The 14252-nt window shown below is 39.4% G+C and overlaps 1 protein-coding gene across 4 annotated transcripts in view; it reads right to left on the bottom strand.

Annotated features, from left to right (window-relative positions):
* Positions 1-341: 341 nt before the first annotated feature.
* The window catches only part of onecut2 (one cut homeobox 2), a 52255-nt gene continuing 38344 nt past the window's right edge, over positions 342-14252 (bottom strand). For 2 of the 4 annotated variants that reach the window (XM_071342098.1, XM_071342104.1), the window contains one exon: positions 342-13433. In XM_071342098.1, coding sequence (XP_071198199.1) covers positions 13147-13433 — 287 coding nt within the window. In that variant the 3' untranslated portion in view covers positions 342-13146. The remainder of the gene's footprint in view (positions 13434-14252) is intronic. The other 2 variants (XM_071342108.1, XR_011667886.1) reach the window with 2 other exon arrangements.

Genomic DNA, 14252 nt, shown 5'->3' with positions numbered 1-14252 from the left:
AAGGCTACCCAAAACGTTTGACCCAAGTTAAACAATTTAAAGGCAATGCTACCAAATACTAATTGAGTGTTTGTAAACTTCTGACCCACTGGGAATGTGATGAAAGAAATAAAAGCTGAAATAAATCATTCTCTCTACTATCATTCTGACATTTCACATTCTTAAAATAAAGTGGTGATCCTAACTGACCTAAGACGGGGCGTTTTTACTAGCATTAAATGTCAGGAATTGTTTAAAACTGAGTTTAAATGTATTTGACTAAGGTGTATGTAAACTTCCGACTTCAACAGTATATCTATGGAAGGCATCCCTATGGAAAAAGACGGGAGGCAGAGACCGAGTGTGAATGAATCAAAGCGGTTTATTTGATATTAATAGCAGAATATACAACACTACCATTTGATGATAGTGGGGATGGAAAAAACTAAATCAGGTACCAGGAAAAAATTGATTTAGCATGATGCAGACATAAACACTAATGCAATGTAAAGCGTAATGTAAAGGTTTATATCCAAAACAGCAAATATAAACAGCACACAAACACACAGCTAAATCATCTGAGATAGAGAAAGGACTGGGACGTTCTGCAGATGTTTGAAAGTACCCAAATACATCAACAGATTGAACAATATTAAAAGTTCCAATGTAATGCAGGCGTTAAAACGTACAGTAACATTGATACAGATAGTGTTTTCATCATTACCTTTTAACATGTTTTTTTTTCTTTGTACAGCTAATAATATTGCACAGATGAAAGGCGCAAATGCTCTTTTTTTGAAGTCCTACCTGTTTTGTAGGGTAGGATTTATTATACCAAGCTTTAGAAATAATCCAGACTCAATATGCATTGTTTTCTCAAATTGAAAAGGAAACTACTGAAATACATGCAAACAGATATAACTATGCGATTCTTTTCAGTTGTGTAAATATTTCACCGATTTGAAACTGTTTTTTGGGGAAGTTGTCATGGTGAGTAGAGTGATCTTTTCTTTGGCAACACTGTGGACAAGTCAGATGAGCTAGAACACCGGAACAAGTCTAGAACTCCTGATGAATGTTCTAGAACTCCCGATGAATGTTCTAGAACTCCTGATGAATGTCCGGTATCTGTAGACACAGCTGAACTATAACCTTGGAGACTGGCTCCATATACATGAACTTAGCCATAATGTATGTGAGTGTTATTTAGTTTATTTGGTATTGGTTTTCATCATATTCACAATCATCGAAGTCTTACCTGGTAAAATAAAAAGTTAATATGACCTTGTCAATGCAAATTATGCTACAGTTTTTCTTTGGCTTGTTAATAACACATTAGTTGTTGCTTTACATTAGGGCATATCAAGAGGTCCAAGGCTTTGAGATCACAGACTCAACCTTCCATTTTCACTAAAGAAATCCTTTCCACCAATAGTAGGCAGTAGGACACTCACTACCCGGCAATGAAACACACTTAAGAGGACAAAACCTAATCTGTAATCTGTCAGTATCATCATATCAGATTAACAAGACTTGCTATGGTCTCAATGACACAGTTAAAGTGATTGTTGTGTGTTTTAAAGCTGTTGAATTGTTGTTCTATCTGGTGATTCAGGCCCAGGTCATTCTGGCTATCGCTTTGTTCAAAATGATTCAATTCAAACACGATTTTAAGTAAAAAAAACGAAAAGAAAGAATAACATTGGATTCTTTTTTAAATGGTCTTATCTTTTCTCCTTGCCTTAAGAAATACAAATTGCAAAACTGCATCATTTCAGTTGAGTTGAATTGCCTCTATTTAAGACATGGATCTGTAAAAGATTATTATTATTAATTATTTTTATTTAAAAAAGAGGAACAAATTAATACAATCGTTTTCAATCTGAAAAAATGTTTTGGGGGGGGTTTTCAAGTCATGATGACAAATCAGATGGATAAGACCATTGTGATTTCTTTATTGTGTCTTTTATACATGGAACAACATTGTCTCTGCACCTCTACTTCATTTGGGTCCTAAATTATATTTCTTATCAAAATGTTATCAATATGACTCCAATAACAACACCACAATTAAATACCAGTTCCCCTTCGTGTCCCAACCAATGAAAATACAAAATCTATTAGTGTAAACAAAAACACCAACAAAAGGAACAAAGGAATGAATAGAATTATTCAGAACATGAATACTGTATAATGATACTTTGGAATAGACAGCATATTGGCTTTGTAATGTTGGGAATTAAGCTTTTGCTTAGTTAGAATATTCAACTACTATCACTCAGGCTAGCCTGATCCCAGATCTGTTTGTGCTGTTTAGTCAACTCCTATGGTGGTTGTCACAAACAGACCTGGAACCAGACTACTCGGCCAACTCATGTGAGGTCATTCTTTACTATTCTGGTTCCTGGTATTATCAGATTGTAACGCGACCATGCCTTTGGTCTGAACACACTCCTCTCATGTCGACCCGAACTAACCAACCAGGCCAGTACAGTACAGCTTGGCTCCGTTCGGTTCGGCTCAGTTGTGTGAAAAGGCTTATAAGACCCTTACTGAGCCATCAGGCATCGATAGATAGAATCCACTGTATGTTACATTCCATCGAGCACAGACAGAGAGAATCTGGCTGTGGAGAGAGATTGAGAAGTTCTCTGAATAGTTATTGTTCGATATTCTCATTTTCTACTGAATTCATGAGTGATTTGATTAATCAAAGGTTATTAATAAAGCCGGGAGGGTTTGGGCCCGTTGTGTTTCACATCAGACTTTCCTCTGACCTCTAACCCCTGAGGTCATCAGACTGTCTGACCTTTCACCTCTGACCCCTGAGGTAGGCTAGTAATCTTGATGCTGATCTCTTTATGGGGTGGTTTTTACCCAGTGAGGACCAGAGTACAGGACAATCACTTCATCAGGTTGGGAGCTGCTGTCGACCAATGGGGTTGTATTTGTCAGTTAGTTCAGTGGAAGATAAAAGAGAAGCATAGATTGTCAGGCAAAGTACCTTCTGTGACATCATGAAGTTGAGGCTTTTCTGTAATATCGTTTGAAAATATTATTATTATTTAGGTGTGTTGTTGTTGGTCAAATACTACATGGTTTGTGCACTGATGCTGCCAAAATTCAGCGACGTGTAAGTTACTATATATGATCAAGTTAGAGTTGTGGACTTCTGTCTCAAATAGGCCTCAAAACAGGTTAACTAATTATGTTTATCTCACCTGTCACAGTTGCAATATGTTAACAGTTGGACTTGTGTTCATAACATTCTACTCTGAATACAGACCCTTCAAATTATTAACTTATTAACCTGAGGGTCCACTATGATAGTGGGGTCCAATATATACACAACTGAGCCACGCTCTCAGAAACCACATGCAGAAACTAAGTCCATAGAGTGGTACAGATTCTAAACTTAAAAGGCCATAAAGTCACAATGCATTACACTGCTAGCTAATTGTAAATATACTCATGCATAAAATCTGGGCTATAGCACTGTTGTTTGGCAGTGGCTAATTGTAATGCTACACTTCAACACAGAAGTATAGGTCATAAGACAAAGAAGGAATGCGTGAAAATGAACAAAATGGTGGTCTTAAACTTTAACAGAAGAACAGTTTTTGTTGTTGTTGTAACATGTAAACTGTGGGCTCATTCTGTAACTATTCCCAATCCAGAAAGCCAAGTGAATATAACCAGAGTCCCTCCAACAACAAAAATAGAAAACTGAAAAATAAAAACCTCAAACCACAAAAGATGAGAAAAATTGTCACATTAACAAGAGAGCATAAGACAAGCATTTGTTTTTGGTAAGCGCACCTCTTCAACTATTACAAAAATCACAACTTAAAATGTATAAAGCTTTTTTTGTTTGTTTCGTACAGTCACAGTTACCAAAAGAAGAGCAAGTGAATAATTTATTACATACGCTAGAATAACATTACCCTAACCACTAGTATCTATGAGGTATATCCGATAACATTAAGGAGAGCACGGTCTGCGCTGTTGACATGCCACACATCTTTTTTTCTTCATTTAAAGCTTTGCAACCATTTGGAGGACGAAAGAAGAAGAGGGAAGGAAACATAGATGTGGAAATCCTTTGGTATTATTTGTCTTAGTTGTTTGTTTAGTGATTGCATTGCAAAGCACCACAGAGCCGGACCAACACATTGTCCACTAGTCAACATGCTGTCTGGCTAGTCTAGACGCTGAGCACCGCAGAGACGGACCAACACACAGTCCACTAGTCAACATGCTGTCCGGCTAGACGCTGAGGTATTCACAGGAATAAAAAGTACAGAGGTGTACACTTCGCTTTGGTACAAGCAAGGCACTCGTCCCATGGCCCCATGGTTATCTCAAACTTTGCAACAAAAGCCCTCTCTACGTCTTTGTTACAGCAGCCCCATTGGAAAAGTAACATAGATGGCTGAAAATGTACGAGATAATCAACGATGGGGCTGTGCGTTCTATGGAAAATAATTAACGACGTGGAAGGTGTTACCGGAGTGGAAATAACCTTCCACAGAGTTGTAATAGTTTCCAGAGAACACATAGAGCCCGGAGTTTATTATCCTTTTTATACAAATCTATGCTAGAAATGTGTTAATTTTTGCCGGTAGAAATGTGTTCAACGTCCATTGAAGTAGCTAGCAAGTTTACTAGATAGCTACAGTAGTTGCCTTGGTAACCAAACAAACAGTCTAGTTTAGCGAAAATGTAATTCAACGATACCATGAACGTTTTATATTCTACTTTTGCTTTCAAAAGCAGCTCAAACATATAACACGTACAAATGAACTTCATAGCCATTGAATTATACCGTGCATTATTGGAAAATAATATGACATGGTTATATGCCTATGTTATTTAAGCAATAAGGCCCGTGGAGGTGTAGTATATGCCGCGATGCGTCGTGCATAAGAACAGCCCTTAGCCGTGGTATATTGGCCATATATCACAACCCCCCCAGGTGCCTTATTGCTATTATAAGCTGGTTACCAACGTATTTAGAGCAGTAAAAATACATGTTTTATCATACCCGTGGTATACGGTCTGATATACCATGGCTGTCAACCAATCAGCATTCAGGGCTCGACCCACACAGTTTATGAAAGGCCTTTATACCATGGCGTTGTTGATTACTCGTTTCTGATTGGCTTGAAGGGCATTCTAGAGCGTGCATTTTTTCCCCTATAACGCACGGTATAATTCAATGGACATGAAATTAATTTGTACATGTTCTATGTTTGAGATGCTTTTGAAAGCAAAAGACGAATTTAAAACATTATTGGCATTGTTGAATGCGATTAAGTAACATAGGCATATAACCTTATTTTATCAGCTAATAGGGAGAGAATCAACTGGGCCCAGTATTATCATATCATTCCATGAGTCCCAGATCAACTGTTGCCACTCTCATCTCTCAAGTCTAATTGCATAATTCGATTTATCTTGTAATATATATGCTGAATTGTATAGGCTACACATGAACATGGCAACACTTGATGAAGTCGTGTCTTTTCATAAATGATAACGATCCCGAGTTCCAACAGATTCCACATGATTTTTCTCTCATTTCAACTCCATATTACCTTTCCAAACAGGAGCTGGGGCATGATTAGTATAAGTTCCAAGGAGTACACTACTAATTTAATTGTTACAGGTGTTCTATTTTGTCTAACCCTTAATGCGTCAGGGTAACATCCCAGTGTGTATCTTCCAGAGGCCCTTCACCAGTGCCTTTTGGTTTCTCTGTGTTGAGGTTTCTTTGGTTTAAATCACAACGTTGCACTGAAGCAATAGGCAGGGAAGAGGATTGTGTTTCTGGAATTCCACGTACAGTTCTTTTTTCCTTGCTTTATTTGTCTGATTGTTTTGGATTTGATACTTGGGGATTTGAGGTGAACATTTCAAATGTATGGCCTGCAGCCCTCTCTTCACAGGAAATAGAACAAATATAGCTAATATAATTTTAGTTTGATAAGATGTACACAGTGTTTTTGGCTAATTATTCGGACTTCTGTGGTTGTAGATTCCGACACAGAAAAAAAAAAAAACCCGACACTGCTTGTTTGGTCCTTACATTTAAAACATCAAGGAAAAAAAGTAAATCCCTAGAAGTTTGTGAATTATATGATTGTAGTATGTTCTTTATGTGGAGTAGCGTAGATGTATTTTGTCCATCAGAGTAACCAGCCCTTGGGTTGCCTTAATGCTTTAGTGCAAAATGGTGTTGTTTTTTAGTTTAGTTTAGTTTTTCACAACTCAATGTGTGGTTTGGACACATGTGTACTGTGATCTGGTGAAGGGCTTTCTGAAACACATAGCATTGATCATACATCACCAACACACACCCTCACCTTCCCTAACCCAACGCGCACCCTCCCCTCACCTTCCCTAACCCAACACACACCCTCACCCTCACCTTCCCCTGTACACCTGTTATTGTAGGGGAGGAGAAGGCATGAGAGAGAGAGAGAGCAAGAGCAAGAGAAAGGAGGGGAGAGGGAAGGAGAAAGAGAGATAATATCAAAATGAAAGCATGGGCCAAGCGCAGACCGTACTAGAGAAAACATCTTTGGTATCTTTGGTTTCATCAACACGATTCAAATGACAAATGGAAAGGTCAGTGAGGTAGCCTCTTTGGTTCTCACTATAGAAATAGAAATCGTTTTTTTTTTTATACACAAGTCAGTCTTGGAAGCAGCTAGTTTAAGGGAATCCTCTGTTGTCCTTCTATCAAGTGAAACAACGAACAACTTCTCAGCGTTCCAGTTATCTTTGGTGAGTTTGTCTGTCTCAATCAACGTGTGGCCCTGTCCTATCAGTGGTGAGTCTGTCTGTCTCATTCAACGTGTGGCACTGTCCTATCAGAGGCACAAACATCAGTCTGAAATTCATTGCTTGTCCATCATGGTAAGCAGAATAATGCAAATGTCTCAAAAATAAAACTCATTCATTAATAAATCACAGAAGAAAAACCGATGCAGTGCTCATTCATTATCTTTTCATGAACTGATTGATTCATTATCTTTTCATGAACAGATTGAGTCATTGTCTTTTCATGAACAGATTGATTCATTATCTTTTCATGAACAGATTGAGTCATTCTCTTTTCATCAACAGATTGATTCATTCTCTTTTCATCAACAGATTGATTCATTCTCTTTTCATGAACAGATTGAGTCATTCTCTTTTCATCAACAGATTGATTCATTCTCTTTTCATCAACAGATTGATTCATTCTCTTTTCATCAACAGATTGAGTCATTCTCTTTTCATCAACAGATTGATTCATTCTCTTTTCATCAACAGATTGATTCATTATCTTTTCATGAACAGATTGAGTCATTCTCTTTTCATCAACAGATTGATTCATTCTCTTTTCATCAACAGATTGATTCATTATCTTTTCATGAACAGATTGAGTCATTCTCTTTTCATCAACAGATTGATTCATTATCTTTTCATGAACAGATTGAGTCATTCTCTTTTCATCAACAGATTGATTCATTATCTTTTGTTCAACAGATTGATTTCATCGGAAATAAGAAAGTAAATGAAAAATCTAAATGAGTTATAATAATGTAGTGGCAACATTAATCATTCCAACTACCCTGACATTACTACGTTTGGAAAGCATTCTTCTGTCATTATTAACTAAACAATTAACACAGACTCTGTTGCTCTTTAAAGTAAAGCTAACTAATAATAAATTAACTGGGTAGGACATAAGCACTGCATCTTTGATGCTCTAACATTCTTAAATACCCATACATATTAATCCAAACAATTACATCTAATTAAATAGCATTAAATAATTAAGTAAAACAACTATAATGTGTATTAACACACCTCAAAAATACATTTGTTTGACAGCATCATCAAAAGAAAACAGGACAAACAATGTAAACTTTGACAAGCTAATCAGGGTAAAGGGTTTCCAAGGGAGATTTGGCAATATAAATTAATTCTCAATTAATTAAAACAAATATAAATTACATGAAATAACAACATATATTGACAAAAACCTAGGAAAGACAACTTAATTGTACATTAGGCATTGGCAAACGAACGTAAGCACTAAAGACAAGCAATGAAAACCTCTTTGGATTTTGGTTTCATACCCATGGTTGGCACATGTTCCTCAAGACCAGACTGCAGCGAGTATGAAGGTGGACTACGCCAGGCTCCGAGCCTCAAGACCAGGGCTAGGACCAGGGTTAGGACCAGACCAGGAGAGCTAGGACCAGGGCTAGTACCAGGACCAAGAGAGCTAGGGCCGTGGCGGAGCATCTTTGGACTAGAAGCCTTACATTGAGACAACTAGGAAAGGATAAAGCTATTCGACCGATATTTGAGCAGTTTCACTCAACAGGTTGAACTACTGTTCTGTTTCTATATTTGGTTTTGCTTATTGTGAACGTGTGGAGTAGTTGTGTTTTGTTTTCCCCCAAAAAGAACTGAAGTCATACAGGATGTGCCTATGAGCACCCAACCCCTCTGTCCCCTACTGTACCCTCCTTCACTAACATGAACGCTGTGGAGAGTAAGGTGAACAGATGAGATGTGATGACAGACCGACAGAGAGAGGTGTGTGTAGTGTACCACAAAGTGTGACTAATTGTGAGTCTTGAGTACAACAGCACGGTAGTTAGTGGATGGAACCGGAAGGATCTGAGTACAACAGCACGGTAGTTAGTGGAACTGGAAGGATTGTGGTGTGCTGTACACCAGTTATCTTTGGTGTGTACTGTAGTTTCACATAGTTTCACAGAATCATGTTTCTCTACAGACTGCAGTGACAGATACACCTGAATCCTCCGGGCATGATGTTCCCTAGTGGAGTGGACAGACGGAGAACCCGAGGTAGTCAGTGTCCAGTGAAAGGGAGTGATGGAGAGGATGTATCGTACCTACTGAATCACACAGTGTCATGTTGAAGAAGGAGCGTACCCTTAAAATCATACATACATGTACTACCATATATACATGTACTGGGTAGCGCTAGCTATACAGTATGCATGCATGTATGGTAGACATTGTCAGGAAAATAAACGTTGGGGTTGAAACTGCTGTAGGAATAATTATGAATCTTTGGTTTTGTAGCTGATGAGGTTTTCGTTGTTCTTTTCCATTTTTTTTTTTTGTTGGAAAAACTGCATAGGCACACGTTAAAGACAACCTTCCTACTTTCAGAGACACGTCATTCTGCCTTAGAAAACAGCTGCTGCAATCGACATTGCTCCCACACGTGTTTAAACCCTTTCAGTCCTATCCTGCTTCCCCTTAAAATGTCATGACCAATCAGAACAGAACAAAGCTACTTCTCTGTTCCCTCTGACGTCTGTCCTCCACTTCCTCCTCTTCATCATCATCATCATCGTCATCGCTGCTCACATTTATAATTATCTTCCTCTTTAGAACAGTTTTGTTGTAGAACAGTTAGGTGCAGAAAAAGTTTCTTTGGTTTCGATTTGTCAATAAATAGAAAAAGTCTCAAGTGTCCATTTATGGTCCTTCAAGCCTTCGGCTTGCTTCTATACCACGAAAACCTGTGTTCTACGGGACAAGGGGCTGCTTACCGGTGTCTTTACCTCTGTTGTTTGATCGATGGCTGATAGACAGCGATAGGAGTTTGACGTGATTGAACTCTTAAGGGGTTGGCTTGACAGGGACGGCAGGTATATTTACAGAATGTGTAATATATTGCATGATTGTTATTGTGTTTTAATGGAGTCCTCAACACAATAATGTGTTGTCTATATAATCATTAGTGTTGTACCAGACAGGTAAATGCTCAGAATATTTCAGGTATGGGGTTCTTTCTTAGCCTGGCTCCCAAGGTGTTGGCTGTACAAGACGACACAGCCAGATCTGGGACCCAGGCTAAGGCTGTCTGTCACCTATAACGTACTGAGCATCCATCTGACATATCAACGACAGAACCTTTGTCAAGAGATGGAACCGACAGGCATCGTCTTGGAGATTGTCCTCTTTTTCTATTACAAAGGCCCTGATCAGCCACGCCAGTTTATCTCACAGAGGTCACAGACCGCTGACTGGTCCAGAGTCCTAGGGTGGCGTCCCAAATGACACTCTATTCCCTATAAAGTGCACTACATTTTGACCAGAGGCCTATGGAACCCTAGTCTAAAGTAGTGCACTAGAGGCCTATGTAGTGCACTATATAAGGAATAGGGTGGCCTTCCACACACAGTCCTACTGGTACGTTAGTTAGGAGGAAGGCTAGCATGGATCTGATTGTTGTGTTGTTATTAAAATATAATGGTTGCTATGGTTAGATAAACCATATTAAGCTAGGGTAGAATCATACCTTTTGTCTTATCAGAGACGTTCTATAATATAAAGTCGGGAAACTGTTGGGAAAATGTCTCCTCAGGGGTGTGTCCTACTGTAGGTTAGTGTTTATGTTAATGTGGGTGTGTGTGTGTGTGTGTGTGTGTGTGTGTGTGTGTGTGTGTGTGTGTGTGTCATGTGTCATCTGTGTGGATGTCATAATTACACTATGGAGATCATAGCGTACACTGTGTGTGCAAGAGTGGGTGGTCTAGTAGTAGTAGTAGTAGTAGTAGTAGTAGTAGTAGTAGTAGTAGTAGTAGTAGTAGTAGTAGTAGTAGTAGTAGTAGTAGTAGTAACAGTAGTAGTAGTAGTAGAAGTAGTAGTAGTAGTAGTAGTAGTAGCAGTAGTAGTAACAGTAGTAGTAGTAGTAGTAGTAGTAGTAGTAGTAGTAGTAGTAGTAGTAGTAGTAGTAGCAGCAGTAACAGTAGTAGCAGTAGTAGTAGCAGTAGTAGTAGCAGTAGTAGTGGTAATAGCAGTAGTAGTAACAGTAGTAGTAGTAGCAGTGGTAGTAGTAGCAGTAGTAGTAGTAGTAGTAGTAGTAGTAGTAGTAGTAGTATAGTAGTAGCAGCAGTAGTAACAGTAGTAGTAGTATTAGTAGTAGTATAGTAACAGTAGTAGTAGTAACAGTAGTACTAGTAGTAGCAGTAGTAGTAGTAGTAGTAGTAGCAGTAGTAGTAGTAGTAGTAACAGTAGTAGTAGTAGTAGTAGTAGAAGTAGTAGTAGTAGTAGTAGCAGTAGTAGTAGTAACAGTAGTAGTAGTAGTAGCAGTAGTAGTAACAGTAGTAGTAGTAGTAGTAGTAGTAGTAGTAGTAGTAGTAGCAGCAGTAACAGTAGTAGCAGTAGTAGTAGCAGTAGTAGTAGCAGTAGTAGTGGTAATAGCAGTAGTAGTAACAGTAGTAGTAGTAGCAGTGGTAGTAGTAGCAGTAGTAGTAGTAGTAGTAGTAGTAGTAGTAGTATAGTAGTAGCAGCAGTAGTAACAGTAGTAGTAGTATTAGTAGTAGTATAGTAACAGTAGTAGTAGTAACAGTAGTACTAGTAGTAGCAGTAGTAGTAGTATAGTAGTAGTAGTAGTATAGTAGTAGTAGTAGTAGTAACATTAGTAATATTAGTAGCAGTAGTAGTAGTATAGTAGTAGTGGTAGTAGTAGTAGTATAGTAGTAGTAGTAGTAACAGTAGTAATAGTAGTAGCAGTAGTAGTAGCAGTAGTAGTAGTAGCGGTAGTAGTAGTAGTATTAGCAGTAGTGGTAGTATAGTAGTAGTAGTAGTAGTAGTAGTAGTAGTAGTATTAGCAGTAGTAGTAGTATAGTAGTAGTAGTAGTAGCGGTAGTAGTATTAGCAGTAGTAGTAGTATAGTAGTAGTAGTAGTAGCAGTAGTAGTATTAGCAGTAGTAGTAGTAGTAGCAGTAGTAGCAGTAGTAGTAGTAGTAGTAGTAGTATTAGCGGTAGTAGTAGTAGCAGTAGTAGCAGTAGTAGTAGTAGTAGTAGTAGCGGTAGTAGTAGTAGTATTAGCAGTAGTAGTAGTATAGTAGTAGTAGTAGTAGTAGCAGTAGTAGCAGTAGTAGTAGTAGTATTAGCAGTAGTAGCAGTAGTAGTAGTAGTATTAGCAGTAGTAGTAGTATAGTAGTAGTAGTAGTAGAAGTAGCGGTAGTAGTATTAGCAGTAGGTGTTCTTCAGCCTCTGTTTAGAAATGGCATCCTGAGATTTCTAATATGTGAAGAACATTCTGCATTGAGCTGCAACTCCAGTTCTATTGCAAAGAATATGTGCTTCATTATTGTGCTCACATGCTTTACAGACCACGACATATGTTGAGAGAGAGAGAGCTAAGTTTAGTAGTCGCTTTACACTGTAAAGAGTGTGTGTGTGTGTGTGTGTGTGTGTGTGTGTGTGTGTGTGTGTGTGTGTGTGTGTGTGTGTGTGTGTGTGTGTGTGTGTGTGTGTGCGTCTAGTGTTGTGTTTACATTTTGCTGGTTGTGGAAGAGTCTCCAAGTCAAATACCTCCCTCTCCTCTCATAAGACTCTGATGCTGTTGTAGATACCTCGCTAATATCACATCTCTAAGTTATAATACCAGATAAGGGTTGCTTGTATGTATGTTTGTATATATGTGTGTGCGTGTATATATATATTTAATATGTAGTCTGCATTATTATAACTTATTATTGGAGTTTAGAAAACATAATACTGGGTCATTGGTATTTGGATTGTTTATATAAGTATCCTATATGACGATGTCAAGGAAGTCCTGCTCCGAGAGATTGTTAGGACATTCTGTGGTTAATTCTTTGGTGGGTTAGCTAACACTGTGGTTTCAATCCAATATTGCATATTGATCATTTACATCATATATTAGCACATAATACTTGGTCAATGGTTTGTGGGCTAATGTTTTGAGGGACATTATAAAAAACTAGAATAGAGCAGATTAACTGTGTTTCATTCTAATAAAGCTATAGATAGACATTAGTCATGAATAGCCTTGGACTGGTGGTATCATTCAGGCAGTGTGCAAACCCGGGGGGTGGGATTACCCTATAGTGCTTCATCAATGCATCAATGTTTTATAAATGGATCTGATTTAATTTTGCTACTTCAGCCAGTAAACAGCCCCTTTCCTTTTTAACTCATTTTCAAAAAGCAAAATGTAAAAAGTTTTTGGTTTCCTAGTGGTGGTTCGACGCGCCCCTCCTTGGTGCACTGACCAGCTGCCCTCCCCCCCCCAGCCCCTCACCCCCACCCGGACCGTCCCAACCCTCCCACAACCCCAACCCCCCCCCCCCCCCCCCCACCCCCTATCCATCACACTTTGGTACAAGAGCTGGATGCTGTGGAGGCTCCTCCAGGACTCCCCTCGTCCATCCATTTGTCCAGGCTGCGCCTGCGGGCGTTCATGAAGAAGTTGCTAACGGTGGTGAGTTCCAGTCCCAGCTGCTGAGAGATGGTCATCTGCATCTCTTTGGACGGACGCTTGTTCTCCTTGAAGATGGCCAGCAGGGTGCGACGCTGCAGGTCAGTAAAAACCAGGCGCGATTTCTTTGGTGTATTGTTCCTTTCCTTGCTTGGGTCTTGTTCTTTTCTTTTGCACGCTTTAGGAGGGAGGGAGGGAGGGAGGGAGGGAGGGGAGGGGAGGGGGGCAGGGGGAGGGAGGGAGGGAGGGAGGGGAGGGGAGGGCAGGGGGAGGGAGGGAGGGAGGGAGGGAGGGGGAGGGAGGGGGGGAGGGAGGGAGGGGAGGGGAGGGGGAGGGAGGGAGGGGAGGGGAGGGGGAGGGAGGGAGGGAGGGAGGGAGGGGAGGGGAGGGGGAGGGAGGGAGGGTGGGAGGGAGGGAGGGAAAACACAGAGAGACAGGGTAGGATGAGAAGAAGAAGAGAGAGTATATGTTAGTAGTCATACTAGGAATGATCCTACAGAGAGAGAGGTGAAGATGTGATGCAGGTGATTTTGGGTCAGGTAGAACAGACCTGTGTACCTGTCTTAGATAAATATCAAGTTAAAAACATACACTACATCCCCTCTATGACATTTATAACGTTATATAACAGTAATATTTATGTAAAACCTGCAGTGTCAATGATATAAACATTTCAATCATTATTAGATCTGAAGACAACATCTTCTGTAAATGTTGCTGTGCACAATAAACCACAACCTCAATATTTCACATTCTACCATGAGTCCAGACATTTTCAGTGCAACCATTTGTAAGATATGGTGTGGAAGAACCACTCTGCCCTCCAAGTAATTGCTTTAGTGCCCTCTCTCTCTGTTCCAAACGAACCTTACACGTGTCAGATATTTTCATGTCTGCATGACCTGTCTAGAGTTCTCGAAGTGTTGCAATGTGAACAGCTTATTAACTTCAACAGGTCGACCTACGTGTAGACAATAGTTTAATAACTTCAACAGGT

This window comes from Salvelinus alpinus, chromosome 1 (genome assembly GCF_045679555.1).
Source record: "Salvelinus alpinus chromosome 1, SLU_Salpinus.1, whole genome shotgun sequence".
NCBI classification, from domain to species: Eukaryota; Metazoa; Chordata; class Actinopteri; order Salmoniformes; family Salmonidae; genus Salvelinus; species Salvelinus alpinus.
Note: the sequence above shows the minus strand (reverse complement) of the source record. Positions and strands in the feature narration are given on the sequence as shown.